General features: G+C 46.1%; 1 protein-coding gene across 1 annotated transcript in view; it reads right to left on the minus strand.

The window, feature by feature from the left end:
- The window catches only part of KAL1 (Kallmann syndrome 1 sequence), a 129,838-nt gene that overhangs the window by 80,483 nt on the left and 28,636 nt on the right, over positions 1-20,719 (minus strand). Inside the window, exon 2 of the mRNA XM_006892353.1 lies at positions 15,270-15,317. Coding sequence (XP_006892415.1) covers positions 15,270-15,317 — 48 coding nt within the window. The remainder of the gene's footprint in view (positions 1-15,269; positions 15,318-20,719) is intronic.

A 20,719-nucleotide genomic window follows, 5' to 3' on the forward strand; every position in this document is an offset into this window, starting at 1 on the left:
AGGACATCATGCTAGGAAAAGTACAGGGTCAGAGGATGAGTTCCCACAAGCTGGACAGCCACAGTAGCTATGGCAATGAGCAGAAGCACAGCCGAGACTGAGGATGGTGCAGGACCCCCGCAGGATTGCGTTTTTGTTTTGTTATACAGGGGTCACTGTGAGGTGGAATGCATTTGGCGACACCTGACAGCAGCAAGGGCAGTTCAGCACAGTGGTACCTTGCAGCCTGGACTGCATTCTCCTGCCAGGGCGAACCTGGAAACGGTTTGGAAGGCACCCAGAAAAGTGTTCCTACCATCTTGATTTTATGTACGCTGATGCCTGTTTAGAGTCTATTCTTTCCAATATTCTCCATTACCAGTGGGAAAGCAAAAGTCCCAAGGAGGCGTGTTGGCTTTTTGTTTGGAAGTGACAAAGGCCCGAAGCAGGCCCGAGCGTGCGCAATGGAGAACGGGTGCAGATGGCTGGGGCGCCGTACCGTTTGCTGAGCGGCCGCCCCACGGGCCTGGGGCTTCTGCCTGTCCTAGCAGAAACTGCCTGGCAGAGATTTACAGTTGATTAGGCTGTAAGGCTGGGCAGCTCTTTCTAAAGGTCCGAGGAAGGGATTATGTCTGTGCCCAAAGAGGCCGGGAGAATGGGGAGCGGGACGCGCGGGCGTGCTCCGAGTTCCCGGGACTTAGTACACTGTGCTCAGCGAAGCAGATAAAGCAAAGTTAAAGGAGCATTTAGTGCCGCAGAATGGCGGCCTTCATAAGTATCTTTTTGTGGCAGGATTTAGGGGGAGGGGAGGTACCCCTCAGCGCAGGCATTATGTCCCCGCACAAAAAGGGAAAATGCGCATACAGTTGGATGTAAAAGCCAAAACGCTGGCCTCCTGGGCCCTCCCCGGGAAAAGTTGCTGAACACTCTCCCCAAGGCGAACGCATGAATCTTCACAGCTTAATGGTCCAGGGCCTTTGTGCGGCTCCTTGGGAAAGGCTGTCCATTCATCTGCCACTGACCAAGTTCAACCTCAGAGCTGTGAGAACGCGGGGCCCACCTTTGCCAGCTAGCGGGACAGGGGGACTGGCCAGGGAGGCAGTGCGCAGCCCTGGGGCACAACAAAGCACCACCCAGGGCAGAGTGATCGGCAGCAGCAGAATTGGGTGCTGTGGGCTCCCAGGCTTGCAGAGTGCCTCCTGCCAGGTCTGCCCAAGATCGTCCTGCCGGCTACTCACCAGTTCCTCCTGCCATTGGATGCGGGCACAGTAACACCAAAGTTGGGCCCCAAAGTAACAACAGTGAACATGCAAACAATCCAGGGATGGCGCAGGGCGCAGGGCCTGGCATGGTCAATTCTTTTCAAGCAGATGGACTGTGGACCTTGAGACGTGGGATGGCTCTCCCCAGGCATCCTGTCCTGGGTCAGCTCCAGGTCTCTGGCTTGCTAATTACTTGTCATCAGTTGCCATCCTCTGATGTGGTTTTTCTCACCCATTCACACACACATACACACTCCACTCAGGTTTAGAGGGAGGGCCATCCAGACAGGGGTTCAGACATGAGGATGGGTGTGACAAGGGGCAGGACCAGGACTGACTAACAAGGCAGGTCATGTGGTGCCATTTGTCGAACCAACGCGAATGTCCTCACAGCTATGAGGACACAGCTGCTACATCTTTGGACATCGTTGCTACAGAGGCAGGAAAAGTGTCATTTTGATGGCCCTGTCCCTTGGTCCTTATCACTGCAGCCAAAGCAGCTGGAACCTTCCAGCTCAGTGCCTCTCTGTTTAAAATTTTCAGTGGCTCTCTCTCACCCTAAAGCAGACTGAGAGGTCCTTTGGAGACATCAATGTAAACATTCACCATTGAAATTAAAGAGAGAAAGGGAGTGAGGGAACGAGGAGCAAGCGAGCGTGCAGCTTCACAGGCGCGCATGCTGTCGTTTTCATGCACACAAGTGGAAAATGAACTTAATCACATTGGTGACTCTGCCCTGAAAAGACCAAAGCAAGAGGCGCTCCTTTCTCACTGTGTCGTTCCAAAGACGCTTCTGTGACCTCTGCTCTTTCAGGCTCCGCTCTGTGAGCAGGGCCCGAGCCCTCTGCTCTGGCAGAGCGCACACAAAGGCCTCCCCTCGGCCAGTTACCCCTCTTCCCAGAACATGGCCCCACTGCACATGCTCCCTGTCAGCCGACTGCAAAGTCCTTCTCTGTTCTCACTTCTGTGGTCCCTGGTCTACCAAAGACTGCCACTGCTTCTCTCTGATGGTCTTGGGACACCACATTGGTCCTCTATGTGATTGCAGATGTCATCTCAAGCCATTTTGCTTAACCATGAAATTACAGCTCCAAGTTCTCAGGAAAGGAAAAGCCCTGCTGTCCCTGGGTAGTTTTGACTACAGCATAACACCGTTCAAGTCTTATGTCTTTACTCTGTGGCATTTCTTGTTCTTAGGAAGATATTTGTGGTCAATAAATAAGAGACAAGGCCATTTACAACAATTCATCTGGAAAGGATGAGAAATTGAGATAAAGAAAAATTTTAAAATGAGGACAACAGAGCGAGAAAGGAACTGCGGATTGAGCTGGATCCCAACTGCCCACCTCTGTGGGGCGATCCACACTCCCAGCGATCATGCAGGGCAGACTAGAAGCACTTCCAGGGCTTCCAGTGCTCACGGAAGTCACTGCCTCAGCTTTCTCCCATGGAGCTGCTGGTGGGCATGAACTACCAACCTTTTAAGTCAAAGGTTTCAGTGTTTACCACCAGGACTCTTGGCTCACACACCTACACTTAACTTCAACACTCTTGTTAAGGTTAGGCCAGGTGCCTGTCGTCAAGTATGTGCCAGCGTGGAACTGTCCTCCTCAGGATGCTAAAGGGCTGATTTTCCCAGAAACAATTCACCAGGCTTTTCTTCCAAGGCGCCTCTGGGTCAATTCGAACCTCTACTGCCAGAGGTTGGCCAGGAACTCAGGCTATATTACGGATCTCAAAGACAAAAGCACTAGAATGTTCCAGACCCCTACTGTTCTTGGGGGACAGCTCTGCAGATGTGTCCCGCTCATGCCTCTAGATGTCTTGATGGTGGACCAGGCTCCTCACCACGCTCCTTGTCTGTGACATGGTTTTGGAGGACAATACTATGGCCATAGAGTCTGTCGTGACCCTGCAACACAGCATAGAACGGCCCCACAGGGTTTGGAGGCTAGAACCTTCACAGCAGCAGACCGCCTCACGTCCCCACAGAACAGTCATGGGCCTGCCCTTCTGGTCAGCAATCACACACTTAAGCACTGCACCCCCAGGGCTCATTTTTCTGAGGATTTTTCTGAGGATGTTGTTCCTCAGTGCGGTGGAGCTGACACTCATTCACAGGGGCCCTAAGTTGACACTGTCAGCACGGCACCATCGTCACAATCATTGCTAGGTCTGAGCCTACTGCGGCAGCCACTGTGACAATCTGTCTCGCTGAGGGTCTTCCTCTCCTTCGCTACTTTGTAAGCATGATGTCTTTTTCCAAGGATTGGTCCCTCTTGATAACACGCCCAAAGCTAGATGAGGCCAAACCTCACCATCTCCGCTTCTAGGGAGCACTCTGACTGCATGTCCTCCTGGAAGAAACAACTAGAAGCCTCACCATGCCTCCTCCTACGGAGCACTCTGACTGCACATCCTCCAGGAAGGAGGAATTACGTCGTTCTCTTGGCAGTCTAAGGCTATCCGCTACTCCTCACCACACCTCTATGGAAAGGCAGCAAGTTTTCTTCAAGCTTCCTTATTCATTGTTCAATGTTAACATGCGTACAAAGCAATTGAAAAGACCGTGGCTCAGGTTAGGTGCACCTTAGTTTTTACACTGACATCCAAGGTCGTGAGCACATTCGAGTGATAAAGCAAAACTCAAATTTCCTTGTTCTTGTTATGTGCCGTCAAGTCACCCACAACTCATAACAATCCTACGTACAACAGTCATAAACCCTGCTCTATCCCATGCTAATCTTACTGTCTCCAGCACACCTATCTCCACAACCCCAGTGATGGAATCAATCCATCTCATTGAGGGTCTTCCTCTCCTGCACTGCACCTCCACCGTCCCAAGCATGATGTCCCTCTGCAAGGACTGATCCCGCCTTGCAACATGTCCCAAGTATGTCAGAAGGAACTTCAGAATCCTTGCCTCCAAGGAACACCCTCTCCAGGATGAACCTGTTTGTTCTCCTAGCAGTCCATGGTATATTCAGTATTCTTCTCCAGCACCACAGCTCAAAGACATCAGCTCTCCTTTTATCATCCCTAGTCATTATCCTGCTATCTGAAGCATAGCTAGTAATGGCAAAGACCATGGCCTATATCGGGCGCACCTTAGTCTCTAGACTGACATTGTTGCTCCTGGGTGCCTTGGAGAGGTCACCAACAGCAGATTTTACCAATGCAATTCATCTTTTTTTAATTTCAATGAACATCTACAGAGATTTTGGAATTCCATTCATTGTTGCACTTTTCTCCCCGTGCCCCCCACCCCCGTTTGCTCCCCTCCTTGAAAAGCAAAAGAAAAACTCCTTCATTGGTACACAATCCTCCCCCCCCACACACACCCCAACCCCTCCCTGCAATTCATCTTTTACTTTCCTGGCCACTGGTACCAAGAGTGTTGATTGTAGAGCCAAGCAAAGGAAGCTGTTGACACCTCAATCTCTTTACCATCCATCACAATGCTACCAACTGGCCCAGTGGTGAGAATCTTTTGTTTTCTTGATGTTGAGCTTCAATTCATATTGAAGGCTGCAATCCTTGACCTTCTGCAGCAAGCGCTTCAGGTCCTCCTGCGTCTCTGCAAGCCGGATTGTGTCATCTACCTAACGCAGATTGTTGATGAGTCTACCTCCAATCCTGATGCCACACCTCTCCTCAGAGAGCCCAGCCTCCCAGATAATCTGTTCTGCATATAGATTGAAAAGATAGGGAAACAGGATACGTCCTCGACTCATACCCTTCCCAAGTTTGAACCATGCAGTGTTTCCTTGCTCTGTTCTGACAACTGACTGCCTCCTGGTCCAAGTATAAGTATTGTTTAAGCACAATCAAGTGTTCTGAAATTCCCATTCTTCTCAGAGTCTGTCACAGTTTGTTATGACTCACACAGTCAAATGCCTTTGCATATTCAACGAAACACAGATGGACATTCTTCTGGTACTCTCTGCCACCTGTCTTGACTGTACTGTGGATCCAAGCAAGATGAAACCACTGCAAACTCCACTCTTCTCTCCATCTATCATCTACCTATTGAGGCAGTGGTGAAAGTTTTTGTTTTCTCGATGTTGAGATGTAATCCATATTGAAGGCTGTAATCTTTCATCTTCTGCAACAAGTTTTTCCAAGTCTTCCTCACTTTCACCAAACAAGGATGTGTCATCTTATATAATGCAAAGTGTTGATTAGTCTTCCTTGATCCTGATGTCACATTCTTCTTCATAGAGCACACAGATGGTATGGGTATGGAGAAAACACACAGCTCCAACACACACCTTGCCTGATTTTAAATCATGCAGTATTCATTTGCTCTCTGGACAACTGCTTCTTGGTCTAGGTATAGATTTCATATCTGCATATTTAACTGTTCTGGAATTCTCATTCTGAGTATATTTCCTTCTCAGTAAATCTAAGAATAATCTTGTTTCTAAGCACACTTCACACTATATGGTATTAAAAACCTTACAACTCAGTATGAGAGGGTTTTTTTATTATTTTATACTGGTTTACATACAAAGTTCTTAAAATTTGTATACATTGTTTTTCACACTGGATCTTTCCTCTTTTGTTTATCCTTTCCTCCCTCCACCCATCATGAGATGTCTTTAAAGACTATTTTGAAATGGCATATGTGACATAGTTAAGCCCTATAGGCAACCTGGACAGTCCCTCTCTGGACCTGGGAAAATATAATTCTCTGCAGGGTTGCTGTACCCCATATAATGAGTGTGGCAGTACATACCAACCACCCTGAACCCAGTCACGGCAACATGTCTCTCATTGTCAACACGTCACTCACAGGGTTGCAATGAGTCTGAGCCAGGGTGATGGCAACTAACAACAGTTACAGCAATGGACGCAAGTCCACCATCCATCCTGGAGACAGGACAAGACAGGAGCTTTGCTCTATTGTATATAATGTCACCAAGAGTTGAAGTCAACCTGGTGACAGCTAACAACAACACTGTATATAAAAGATCTGACACCTTGACCCTTGCTTCTTGTTAGAAATGCAGAGGCAAAGAGGGCTTCATCTTGGGGCTTTGGGGGGGCTGGGGGACAACTCTCGGACCTGAGTCACGTTGTGCACATGAGCATACACCTGACTTTCCTCCCATCCCATTTTCCTTGGGCTCCATGGCTTTATTAGGCATGACTACATGAATCACAGACCACATCCAATACAAAAACCAAGCCTTCAACAGTCACATGTGCTTTTGTGTTGGGGTTCACATGTACCCCATAAACTTTACAGATGCCCAACAAAGTCATCCAGTCACTCATGTGAGGGGTCACCAAAGCCAAGGTCTCTTGTTTCTGAATCTGCTTAGAGGAAACCCTAAAACCATGGAGGGGGGCCTTTATGAACTCAACTCCCACTGAGATCAAAGAGCCATCAATGACACCTGGATGAGACCCTTCAATGGCTTCTTTTCAACACATGCACTCAAAAGGAAATGGAAATAAAGTCAGAGAGCGAGTTACAGGCCCCAAAAGGAGGAGGGGGGCACAGGTGAGCTCCCTACAGAAACAGAGGTGCCAGCAAATGAGCCTTCCACAAGCCTTAGGTTTGGAGAACAACTCTTCAAATAGAAACTGTTTAAGGAAAGGCACAGAGCTCAGGCACCAGGACTTACATGCACTATAAATAAACGTGTGTCAAAGTTTCAATTTCCCTCATGAAATGTGGGGGAAATCAGCAGTATGTTACAACCAGTTCAGAGGAGAATTTCAGGCACAATAAAAACAAACATGACACTCGATGCAAATATAAATATGTATGCCATGAAGAAAAGAAGATGAATTTGCAAATGCATGCAAAAATGCCACGTTGATGGAGGCAGACATCAATTGCAAGCCTCTGGACTCAGTTTCTTTGCATTTGCCAGGACGCTAATCATGTAATAGTACCAGTTTTCTATTCCTATCACAGAGGAGAAAAGTGCTCAGAAATAAGACAGCAGGAAGCTTCAGGAAAGGGGTGCCAGGAAGAACAACCAGTCATCTTTTTTTTTCCTCAATCTGAAGCCTTCCACAATTTTTTCTAACTCTAATAATCAGAGGAGCGCGAGCTGGTGTTCAGTTCAAATCCACCAGCTGCTCTGCAGGAAAAGATGGACAATCTCTTCCTGTGCAATGTATAACCTGTAAAAAAACCAATGGAGGGTCCGCTATGGGTCAGTTCCAACTCAATAGCAATGAGAGATAATGAATAGTCAGAGAAGATCTGGTAGCACGGTGGTTAAGGCGTTCAGCTGCTAACCAGAAAGGTCAGTGGTTTGAAATTACCATTTACTCCAAGGAAGAAAGATGTGGATTTACCTTGGAAACCCCGGGGGGGGGGGCAGTTCTTCGCTGACCCTGGCTCCCCGTGAGTCAGAATTCACTGGATGACTGAGGGCATGGTGTGCTTCGGGTTCTAACAATCACACTTTAGCACTGATTCTTCTAAAAATACTTGGGTTCTTCTTATATTACTAATCATGTATTCATTCATTAGACTTTCACAGATGGTCCACACTGTTCTGTATATGATCTTGGAAATGGTCCATCTCTGCTCAGTTTGAGGACATTCAGATGTGACTCTACTCACCAGAAGGCAGTGGTGCAGTTTTGAGGAGAAGAGGCATCCCAAAACCAATAGGGAGGAATTGGCTGGCTACCTGTTTTTGTACAGCTGGCAAGAAGAAGGTTTCTCACACTTGTGAAGGATTGCAAATAAATGAAGAAAGAAAATGTTGTGGCGTGTGAAAATACTCGAGTTCACATTTGAGTGTCAATAAATAAAGTTTTATTGGCACAGCCATGATCACTTACTTCTGCATTGTCTAGGTCTGCTTTCAGGCAACAACAGCAGAGCTGAGCAGTTGCCACAGAGACTTTATGTGAGGCAGAGTGGAAAATATTTACTAGGTGACCCTCTACAGAAATCATTTTCTGACCCCTGGTATGAACAATGAGTGCAGTAGAATGCTGTTTGATGGCTCATTAACCTCTCCTGATTGTAGGTCTGGGATTAACCCAGGGCATTTTATATGAAATCATGTTTTCTGTCCAATGCTCCAAAACATTCCTAAGCTGCTCTTTAGAGAAATTATGCGTAATGGAAACTCTGAAGTTCAAAAACAAGCCAGGTCGTCTTTGGTATGAAACATCATTGCTCTGAGCCCTGGATTGTTCGACGACACAAAGTGAAAAAGTGACACTCTCCTGTCAGGAGCCATTGCTCAGCCTGCTCCACACAGTAATCCCGAGAAAGTGCCACACACCAAGTGCCCTTCTCGGCGCTGAGGAAACAACAGTGAACAAGGGAGACTAACCAGGCCCCCGAGGAGCTACTGTCTGAGACAGTATGGGGACAAGGGAACAGAGCTTCTGTGCCGAAGACCAAGACACTCTGTCAGTCCATCTGGTTGAGGACGGATTCCTCTTTTGCACTGACTTTTCCAAGCATAGTGTCCTGCCCCAGGAGCAGGGCTCTTCTCCTAATAGGTCTAAGGAACATGACATGAAGCCTGAGGAACATTCTGGCTGTACTTCTTCCAGGACAAACTGGCAGCTTTTTTTGTGTCCCATGGTATATTCAATGTTCTCTGTCAATATCACAATTCAAAGGCATCAATCTTTCTTTTATATTCCTTATTCATTGTCCTACTTCCACATGCACACTAAGTGAAAATACCATGGCCAGATGTACCTTAGTCTTTAAAGTGGCATCCTCGCTCTCCAACACTTTGAAGAAGTCGTTGAAATCAAAATTTCCCAATGCAAAATGCTTTACTTCTTGACTGCTTCTTCCACAGGGCTTGATTTGGGATCCAAGTCAAATGAAATCCTTAACAACTTCCCTCTTTTCTCCATCTATCATGATGTTTCTTGATTCAGTTATGAGGATTTTTTGTATTGTTTATGTTGGGTAGTTAGCCATACTGAATGCTATAGTCTTAAAGCTTCATCAATATGAGCTTCAAGTCTTCAATTTGTGTAAGTTTTTGTCATCTACGCAGGTTGCTGACGAGTCTCACTCCTATCCTGATGTCACATTCTTCTCCATATGAGCCAGCTTCTTGGAATACTTGCTCAGCATACAGACTGAATAGGGATGGTGAAGAACATGACCTTGATGTTCACCTTTCCTTCTTTTAAACCTTGCAGTATCCCCTTGCTCTTCTTGAAGGGTTGCTGCTTACTCTATACACAGGTTCTGCATGAATACAGTGAGGGCTCTTGAATTCTCATTCTTTTCAATGTTATCCAGAACTTAGCACGGTCCGTACAGTGGCTTTTGCACTGTCAACAAAATGCAAGTAAACATCTTTCTATTATTCTCTTTCAGCCAAGACGCATCAGATGTCAGCAATGATATCCCTAGTTCCACAGCCTCTTCTGAGTCTCGCTTGTATTTGTTTCCTTTGACAATGTCAGCCATTTAAAAATAATTTTCAGGAAGATTTTACTTGCACGTGATATCAATTGATTGTATTGTTTAATAATTTCTGTACTCTATTAGATCAACTTTTTTTTAGAATGGGCACAAATATTCAATCTCTTCGAGTTGGTTGGCCAGGTAGCTTGTCTTCTAAATTTCATGACAAAGACCAGAGAGCATGTCGAGGGCTTTATCTGTTTGTTGCAATACTTCAATTGGTATTCTGTCAATGGCTAGAGCCTTATTTTTGCCAGTGTCTGCAGTGCAGCTCAGTCTTCTTCCTTCAGTATCATTGGTGCTTGAGCATATGCTACTTTCCGAAATGGTCCCATGTCAACTAATTCCTCTTGCGCAGTAACTCTGTGTAGTCTTCCCAGCTTCTTTTGATGCATCTTGTTTAATTCAATATTGTGCCCATAGAATCCTTCAGTCTTTTCACTTGAGATTTAAATCTTTTCTTCAGTTCCTGCGGTTTGAAAAATGTTCTTCTTTTAGTTCTCTCATTCCAGGTGTTTGCACATTTCATCACAATACACTGCTTCAACTTCTCAGGTTGCCCCTCGAAATCTTCTGATCAGCTCTCTTCTGTCATCATTTCTTCCTTTGGCTCTACATTCCAGAGCAAGTTTCAGGACCTCCTCAGACATCTATTTTAGCCTTTTCTTCCTTTCACATCTTCTCAATGACCTCTGCGTTCTTCATGTGTGATGTCATCCCACAAGTTGCCAGGTTCCTGGAGGTTACTGTTCAGCACATTCAACGTTCTTACGATGGTTTATAAATTCAGGTGGGATAAACCCAAGGTCATATTTTTACTCTTATGACCATTTTTCAAGTTTCTTCAGCAACAATTTAAACTTGCACGTGAACAAGAAATGGCCTGTTGCACAGTTAGTCCCCTAGCCTTGTTCTGACCAATGATGTGGACCTTTTCTACCATTTCTTTCCACAGATGCAGTGATTTTATTCCATCAGGCCAGGTTCACATGGAGAGTTGCTGTTTGTGTTTCTTAAAAAGGTATTTGCTAGGGAGCTCCGGTGGCCTAGTGGCAAGATGCTACACTGCAATCCCAGAAGTATGCAGTTTGAATCCAACAGATGCTCTGCTGGAGAAAGAGGGGCAATCTCCTCCTGTACCAGTCAGATCTGATTTGAAGGTACAAACACACAAAAATAATAAAATTAAGTAAAATTTTTTAAAAAAGGTATTTGCAATGATTAAGTCATTGGGAATACAAATTCTTTCATGCTATTTCTAGCCTCACTTCTGTCACCAAAGTCTTACTTTCCAACTACCAAGCTTTTTTTTATCCAGCTTTTGTTTCCACCACTTGTCTGTCAGTCTGTCATACTGTGATGGCTTGTGAATTGCTGTGATGCAGGAAACTCCACCACTTGTATTTCAATGCCAGCAGGGCCACCCATTAGTGGTTGACAGGTTTCAGTGAAGCTTCCAGATTAAGAGAGAGTCAAAAGTAGGTCTGGTTGTCTAATTCTTACAATGGGTCCCTGAAAGCTCTATGAACAGTAGTGGAACTGAAGCTGATTCAGTGCTGTTCAAAGATGCTCACAAAACCACTGGGGAAAGGCCATCTCAACACGGTAGAGTAAGCTTTAATGATGAATAAAGAGAGTAATGCCTTCAGCCAACAAAGGACTCATACTGAGGACAAGACAGGCTATGCAGCCAGGGTAGGTCTGTGAAGACTGAGGATTGAGAGAAGTCAAACATTGTCACTTGGCTCAAGATGGCCAGGAGCACGAGTCAAACTTCCAAAGGGTCTCAGATTGGAGATAAGATTGTTTGGGGCAAGAATGGGAGCTTCGAGGCTCATAAGGAAGCTCCTAGGCTGGCCCAGGCAAGAGATGGTGGCAGACTGTCAAGGGAGGGGCCGATGAGGTCTGAGAGTGGAGCCAACAGGCTTAGCGGATAGCACTCAGAAATTACTAGGAAGCCTGTGTTTCTATTGGACAGCACCAAGGCCTTACCTTAAAAGTTTATCTTCAGAAAAGAGCATCTTTGGCATTACTCCAGAGTACTTTGACTCTTTTCTCTCAAAATTTGTTCAAATTGTTTTAAAAGCTGTGGATCTCAATGCAGGATGGCAACCAATGGGTGAAAAAGAATGGAAAACGAAACTTTTCTTTTATTCATTGCCACTGTCTCAGAGCCAACTCAAAGCTGACCCTCAAGAGAGTTTTCAGAGGCATGAACTGCAAGGGAGGAGACTTCCCATCTTTCTCCAAAAAAGTAAGTCCTACATTTGAACCGCCTGTGTTTGGGTCAGCAGCACAACTTCCTACCCACTAGGCGACCAGGGCCATCCTTTAGAATTCCCTATAATGTGGAATCAACTTTTTTTTTTAACATCTTAAGCAAAAAGAACTTGCTCTTAATTTAGCGGTAGTGGTGTTAGCTTTCTAAGCAGCTTAAAATTCCCTTAAGCTCTTCTGGAAACCCTTTGCTTGCCCTTTCCTATTTGTCCCCAGAAATTTATGGCTGGACCCCATTTTATGGCCGGAAGCTAAGAGTCCTCTAGTGACTCCATTTTTACTGCTTTCCCCCATTTTCTCTAATAATTCCCCTTTGAAAGTCAAATGACAGCGAGAGCATCACTCAGGAAATGCTGTCACTGACCAGGACTGGGACTAAACTCGCCATTACATATGGACGGCACCACAGACTTCTTTGATATTGGTGAGCCCAGGCAATTAGTCTGGGCTCTGACTAGTGATCAGATGGCCAGGACAGGAGAAAACACCGTAACAATCCCTCCTGTTCTCTGTCTGCAGCTCTTATCTCCTATCTCCAAGCTGAGGACGCAGATTTGGGAAGCTCATACCCTCTGTCTCCTGAATACCAGAAGACAATCAAACTTTTGCTATTCTACCTCTGAAATGGATTTCCAAGCAGCAGGCCTGCCATTGTCACAAAAGACCACCTAGTGTAGTGACGCAAATTTAGGGGCTCCTTAATGGAACTATTACCAGATTGCTGTTGTTCGCAATCACCGAGCTGCCTCAACTTAGAGTGAGCTCTGGTACAGAAGAGTGGAAGCACCGCCAGGCCCGAGTCATCCTCTGGGTTCGCAGCTCTTGTGCTGGGCCATCTCATGGAGGGCCTCTCTCCCTCTCACTGTTCTTCCACTCCAGAACCCAATCCCTCCTGCCTGTGTTTCCAGAATCCGACAACGTTCTGCTCTGAGCCCCTGGGGTTCACAACAGCTCATTTTCAGAAGCAGACAGCCAGTCTGTCCTTCACAGCCTGTCTTAGTCCGGGTGGCCCTGCTGATATTTGGAAAACCAGAACCATGACTTCCAGCATCACGGCAACACAGGGGCCACTGCAGAGTGACACACCGACACAGTAACACCACACAGCAGAGCAGCAGATCCAACATGTCAGTGTGAAATGGAGTTGCTATCTCTTGCCATTAACCTTGTTAATCTAAGGATCAGGACTGTTCAGTGCTTCATGAACTTCAAAGGAAATGCAAAGTGTAATTATCTCAGTGTATCCAGCAGTGAGAAGACCCGAAGGAGACCCACTCTGATTAGTATGGAAGAATCTCTCTCCAGAGGTCAGGCTAAAGACACCTGGTGAAACTCTGTAAGTTCACTAATATATTCGAAGTGGTGTACGGAGCAAACCATGATTCATGGACCCCTTCTGCTTTCAGGTAAAAGCAAAGGTGTCTTATGAATTTCAACATCTCTCAAGTCAGCCTTGATCATTCAATTACAAATTATGATTTAAGGAACTGCCATCTCTGGAGGGAGAAATTTCTTTAATTAAGATTTTTTTCAAAAGAGTTCAAATGAATCTCTTTCCTTCAAACCATTTGTACATCTACAAAAAGAATTCATTTCTTAAGGAGAAAAGAAGGAAAAAACCAACTGCAACCAGCTGTCATTGAGCCGATTCTGATTCATAGAAATCTCACGTCTGGCACAGTGCATCTGTGCCCTGTACTTTTCAAAGGGACAACCTTTGAAAACAGATTGCCAGCCCTTTCTTCTACGGTACCTCCATGTGAGTGGGCTCGAGCCATCAACCTGTTGGCTGGTAGTCCAGCACTTAACCACTGCACTGATGAACATCGCACCCTATATTGTCTATACTGTACCTCTGTACTGCCCAATTGACCCACCACTGCTCCAAAGCGCTTCTTAATAATTCAGTTGGCCTCCTAGCATTGCTTTTTAAAACATAATCAGAGAGCTGTGCCTGCCATGATTTAGTAAAGAATTCACCCAGAGCTCCAGCCAGGAAGCAGTTCATCTCAAGGCTAACAGCAAGTGTCTTAGCAGCAACCATATTCATGGGATCACACAAAGCCGAGGACACTGCATTTCCACCCCAGCCCCACGGGGAAGTCCAGCTTGTCTGCACCAAATGACTTCACCTTCACACAAGAATTCGCCTCTCGGTTTAATCACATCCCTGGGTATTAGACAGTGTAATCCAGGCAGGATTTCAGGGCCGCATCCATCTAATAGGGTTTCTGCTTGGGAATATTATTCTGCAGCCATTTATTTTGAGATAATGTGCTTTAAAGACCTCTCAAAATAATGATGCTTTTTGTAAAGATGCCCAATTGTAATACTATTATGAATTCCCCAGACGAAATTTGGGTTATAAAATGCAGGGGTATTATACTTTTAACCTATTAGCAATACCCATGAAATACACGTCTTTAAACACCATTAAGATACCAAAAGTTGTTTCAGTATTTTATGAGCTTTGGAAAATGTATGTAATCTGAATATGAAATCTATTCCCCAAGTAAAAGCCAAGGTGATATCACATATATAAATGGACAAAATGGCAAAGCTTAGATTACAGCGAGGAATACCAATAATCAAAAGTTAACTAAGACATTGCTGCTGGTATCCTGTCCACAACTGAGAGTCACACCACCCTGTAGGACAGAGTGTAGGCCTCCATCAGATTTTCAACAACAACAATAACCTTTTTGGGAGCTAATCACCAGCTCATTTCCTTCCAAGGAGAGATGCGACCAACCTTTCAATTAGCAGCTGGTTGCTTAACTGTTACCCCACAAGGAGTCAGAAACTATTTTGAACCAAATCCTTTACCACAATTTCCTACATTCAAACCACAACTACAAATAAACTCAATGCAAGTACATGGCATTCAATCTTCTGATCTTACCAAAAGATCCTTTTTCTTTCAAAAGACATGATTTAAAAGTATAGCATAAGAGGGCTGTGACATTGTGTGGCTTGTAAACAATGTCACAAATCAAAATGTGTATCGATTGTGGGATGAAAAACCGATTTGCTCCATAAACCTTCACCCTAATCACAATAAAAACAAACCAAGAAAAGGGAAAATGGGCAGTACCTAAAAAAAGTTAGGGTGGTGGTTATACAACAAATAGGAAGAAATGGCACTGCTGGAAGCTTCCTGGTCCCGGGAGTGTTCTCCAGTTCTGTAAGGAGAAGCTGTGGATGGACACTGAGCCTAGTGCAGGGAACTTCTCTACACCACCTTGACAACTTCTTGCACATCTATCAAAAACAGTCAATGGATTCCAAACAAAAACATTTTTAAAAATAGACAGATGTAGGACACATACCTTCGAACACTGCTTGTGATTTTGGCACCAAACCAGGGAACCATTGTTCTGGGAAGAAAGGAACAAAAAAAGAAACCGAGACTCATTTGATATTCTTCTAATGTTTTTACACATGTACACACAGCACAGAGGCATACCTCCTCTCCCAGCACTCCCCAAATACTGTGGGCTTTTTACAGAGTTAAGTTTTGTGACAGCCTTGCATCAAGCAAGTCTGTCAGTGCCATTTCCCCAATGCTGTATGCTCACTCACTTTGTGTGTCTGTGTCACCTTTTGGTGATTCTCACAATAGCTTAAACCATTTCATAACGTTATTGCATATGGAGCAATGGCACTAGGAGCAGACTCAACTCAACCTGTTCCAATCAAGTGACATCGACTCAAAGCTGACCCTCCGGAAGGTTTTTGGAAGCTATGAATTGAACAGGAGGAGCTTGTCCATCTTTCTCCCGCAAAGCAGGTCGCAGATTTGAACCACCTGCCTTTGGGTTGGTAGTGCTATTCCTGACCCACTAGGCCATCAGAGTGTGTACACAGTACACTACTAAAAGGGGGAAACACTGCTATTGACTCAATTCCCACTCATGGAAACCCTCAACTGTGTTTCCAAGGCCAAAAATGGGAGTTTAAGGGAGTAAACTGCCCATCTTTCTCCAGCACCGTGACTCCTGGATCTAAACCATGGATCTTTCAGCTAGCAGCCTAACATGTCACACACTGTACCACCAGGGTTCCTTTAATAGACTCGAGTATAATGTGAACACATCTTCATATGCGTGGCAGAACCAGAAATTCCATGGGACTTGCGTCACTGTCATACTCGCTTTATCATGATGTGCCTCGAACCGTCTCCTATAAAACCCTGCCCGCCCCTGAGCCACATCCACTCTGCTCACGCCCAGACTCACTGCTGGGCAGTCGCGTCAGACTCTGTGATCTCCCACCAGGCTCCGGAGCCCGTCCATCTCAAGGGGAGGACGCTGTCCGTCTTCCTTCTCTTCACACGCCTGGAGGCTCAGGCTCTGTGGGTTAGCAGCCCAGCTCCCCGAGACCATGCTGCCACAGCGCTGTCTGCTCAAGTTCAGGTACTTCTCCATTTACCTCCAGGCCTCGTCCCGAAAATTCCATCAGAAATTTATTGTACTGTTAACTGGACTCGGTCCTTCAAGTTTCCATTATCACTGAGGGTTTTCTTGCCGGTTTCTAAGTGTCTTTAGTTCTGTTTTACTCATTCACTGCCGCTGAGTTGGACCTGACTCCTAGCTGGCCCTCCAGAGGCTGTGAATCACAAGGGAGGACCATAAGCCACCTTTCTCCCACGGAGCAGCAGGTAGATTCGAACTGGCAGCAGGTGCAGCCTTTGGGTTCACTGTGCAGCGCTATAGACTTCGTCACCAGTAGTCTTCCTGGATTGGAAACATCACATTTAAATGTATATTTCAACACACATTTAAATACACACAAACATTTACTCTGATGAAGAAGGAGGCCTGGACAGTGTTGACTTTTTTTTTTTTTTCAGTTGCAATAATAACTCCTCTTGTGGAAGGTTCTGGATCATGTGGATTCTCTCGGGAAATGGGGCTGGAGTTTCCAGGGAGAAAATGAGTCAGAGTTGTCTCCATGGTACTTTCTTTCTTCTGCCTTACATTCCACAGTAACGTGTCACACATCTTCTACTCTCCACTTAACAAAGGGGTACGTATGTGGGCCCATGTGGTCAGACAACTGAAGCCTGTGATTTTGCTCAAATTCTCAATTCATACCACAGTGTTTTGTATGTTGTTGCTGATTGCCGTTGAGTAGAACACAACTCATAGTGACCCTATGAACAAAAGACCTGAAGCCTTTCTGTATGGACTTGCCCACTGCAATATGTCTCCTTACCTGCTGGTACCAAGGGTGGTACTGGGATTGTAGATACAAGGAAGATGAAGTCACTGACAATTTCAATCTTTTCTCCATCCATCATTTTGTTGCTTATCAGTCTAGTGGTGAACAATTTGTCTTCTTCATGTTGAGATGCAATCCATATTGAAGAGTGGCATAGTGCATTACCTGTCAGGCACTAACAGAAAGGTCTGAGGTTCAAATCCATCAGCCACTCGGTGTGAGGAAGATAAGCAGTCTTCTCCCATAAAGATTTACAGCCTTGGAAACCCAGTGAGTTGGAATGGACTCTTGGCCATGGTTGATCAGAGTGGTGGGACGCACACTGAAGCAGCAATCCCGGCCTGTCTGGACATCGAAGCTAGGCCAGCCTCCTCCAGGGATCATGCGCCTTCTCTCTTCCTCCTCGCCATGCCTGTGAGACCAGATATGTGCCCTCCCAACTGTATTTGAGATTAAAATTTGGCATTTTCAAGAGAAAATTCTGAGACACTGTGGCCTCTCTACATAATTGCATAAAACCTTGGGAGACTTCTAGATGGGAAGAAGGCACTGTGCTGAAACCAACCCACGTTTCAGTAGGTGTGGACAGAGCAAGGGCGGTAATAACTAGAACTTAGTAAATGACTTGCATCATCAAATGAGGGCCACACGAGCAGACCTGTTACAAAGCGGGGAGGCGGCCTGTTATAAAGCAAACAGCTAAGGCATTGTTCAGGGGAAACCTGGAAACAAAGAGGCGTCTACGCAGTCCCTCCCTCTTCCCCCCCACCCAGACCAGGAGCCACTGCAGGAACAGACATGTCTGGACATCTAGAAGAGGAGGCCGCTTCTTCCCTCTGCGCCACCTGATGCCGGCTCATGCCCCTGTCACCACATCTGCTTGTCTGAACTTAATACTTAAGGCTCCAAGGTACTCCTCTGGAAGGACATAGGTATATGGGGGCTGCGGGCTTCAGGGGCTACAAGGTGGCAAATGGTCCATGGGGACAGTAGCAGTGCAAGATACAATCAATGTCACTCAACCAGCCCGGTATAGAGTGGAGAGAGGGCCAGTGTCTGCGTAAGCACTCTGTGTGGGTCGGAACAATCACCCTATACAATGATAAAAAAATGATGCATGTAAACACCCAGCATGTACTGATCCACAGTCAACATCATTTTTGTTATTACTAGTGTTCGTGAGGGGCCCTGGTGATGCAGGGGTTAAAACTCTTGGCTGCTAGTCAAAATGAGTAGCTCAAGTCCACCAGCCTCTCCAAGGGAGAGAGAGGAGACAGCCTTGAAAGCCACAGGCAGTTCCACTCTGTCCTGCGGGGTCACAACTCAGCAGGTTTGCTTTGGTTTATTGTTCTTACTCATTACTAGTACTTTTAACAATGTGCTGCCAGGTCCATCTCCCAGGTGGGCAGCTGTAGGTGGCGACATGCACAGTAGATCCAAGCCTGACGTCATGGGTTCCTACCTTCTACTTTACTACTATGTCTGTGCCCGAGTCCTCTGAGCAAGCCAAGGCAGGGACAGGAGGGGCTCAGAGGACAGGAGAGACTCTGAAGGGGGAAGAGGGATGGAAAGGGTCCTGAAAGTCTAGTGCAGATGGCAGCTCTTTTAACAGAACCGTCCGTGTGTGTGAAGGCCTCGAGCGGAGCCCCCCCCTTTCACGTCTGAGATTCTGGTGGCTGGCAGTGGCAATACCAACCACTGTCAGGGGACAGGTCTCAGCGGTACCCCATGGGCATCCATGTGCAGAGCTGGCTGTGACCCAGGCTGCATGGCGACCACAAGACTCTAACACCCACCCCAGCATGCCCACAGGCACAGGAACCGGAGGTGACCCATGGGGCAAGGCTGGCAGAAGCTAAGGAAGCTGAGTTCTGGAAAAGAGATTAAGAACCAGGATTCACTTTTCTGGACCTTGTGATGGATTTAATTTTCACTTCACCCCTGTACTGTACAAATAATGAACTTGACATTGTCTGGAAGTCAGTTTTGATAGATCATGTAAATGAATGTGAGGCCACAGATCTTGAGATAATACATAGAAGAGAGAGTAGATCTTGACCTAGTTTGTGTCTATGTTGAGTGCCATCTAGTTGCTCTTTGACTCCTATGGGCCCCATGTGACAGAACCAAATTATCCCACATAGGATGACACAAGATTTGGAAAAGTAGAGGGCTGATGAAAAAGAAGATGCTGGATTAACACGGCAAAATTAATCCAAGACAAAGAATCGGCTCAGTGACTGCCACGAGCTCGAGACAGCATCCCTGTGAGGATGGGGCAGGACCAGGCAGAGCTTCGGCCTGTTGTTTGTAAAAGTCCTGGAGTCAGAACCGACCCAACGATAACTGACGGCAACACCACCTTTCCAAGAGCCTCTGTCCTGGGCAGTCGCTGGGGGGTTTCAGTTAGCAGCAGAGCACTTAACCACCACAAAGACACAAAGAACAAGCAAATCTGTCTTAGAAGTGCAGGCCAGCGCTCATGAAGGCAAAGAGGCCTTAAGGATAGTGTCTCCAGAGGCCAGTCCGTGTGTTGGGAAAAGCAGAGTCAGTAGAGGAGAGGTAAACTCTCAGCGTGCTGGGCTGACAGAGGCCGAGACAATGGGCATCAACAGCAGGGGCTTAGGATGGCGCAGGACAGGGCAGTGTACGTGGGCCACTGGGAGTCAGCACTGAGGGCACCAGCTGCCCTACCGAGGGAGGAGGACACCATGTGACGGAGCTATTCAAGGAACGACTGGAGCTCCCAGGAACTGGCAGGGGCCAGAAGGCATCATCTTGGGGGTTTAGACACCCACAGGCCAGCCGCAACCCACTGCAAGATTCCAGATCTGCTCCCATTCCAACAGAAGGGAATCTGACAGAATTTGAAAATTATCAACATCACACTCAAGTAAAGATTTGCTGGAGATTAGTCTGAAATGACTGGATTTGGTACATTGATAGGGAATTGCCAGATATTCAACCTGGGTTCAGAGGAGGCCGTGGATTTGAAAGAGGTCATTGCTAACTTCAGATAAATGTAGGCTGAAAGCCGAGAACAGCAGAGAAAGGTTTCCTTGTGGTTTATTGACTGCATGCATCATAATAAATGACGGACAACATGGTGGCAGGCGACAGTCATGACATAGTTGTCGTCCCCTCAAATGGGAAGTAGCTGTGCCGTTTCAACAGAGTTTTATACACTATTGGTGCTACACATGTTGCAATTAACTGTCACTTTCAACGTCCTTAAAGTGATTAGACTACAACTTGGCATTGAAAAGAAAAAGAACGGTGTGCACTTTAAAAAGGGAGAGATGAGAAGGTGTGGCAAAGAGTTGCTGAAAAAAGACTGAATGTACCAGTCTTCTGTTGGTAGGTACCGTAGAGTTGCATACAACCATAGCAATCCTATGAACAAAACATTTGGACCCTGTTCTATCCTGTGCCATTTGCACACTTCCTCACACACTAGAGCCCATTGCGGCCATCACCATGTCAGTCCATCTGGTTGAAGGCCTTCCTGTCCTTCATCAACCCTCTGCCTTTCCAAGCATCATGCCCCTCTACAAGA

The sequence above is a fragment of the Elephantulus edwardii genome, unplaced genomic scaffold, assembly GCF_000299155.1.
Source record: "Elephantulus edwardii isolate Elephantulus edwardi_28Jun2011 unplaced genomic scaffold, EleEdw1.0 scaffold00115, whole genome shotgun sequence".
Taxonomy (NCBI): domain Eukaryota; kingdom Metazoa; phylum Chordata; class Mammalia; order Macroscelidea; family Macroscelididae; genus Elephantulus; species Elephantulus edwardii.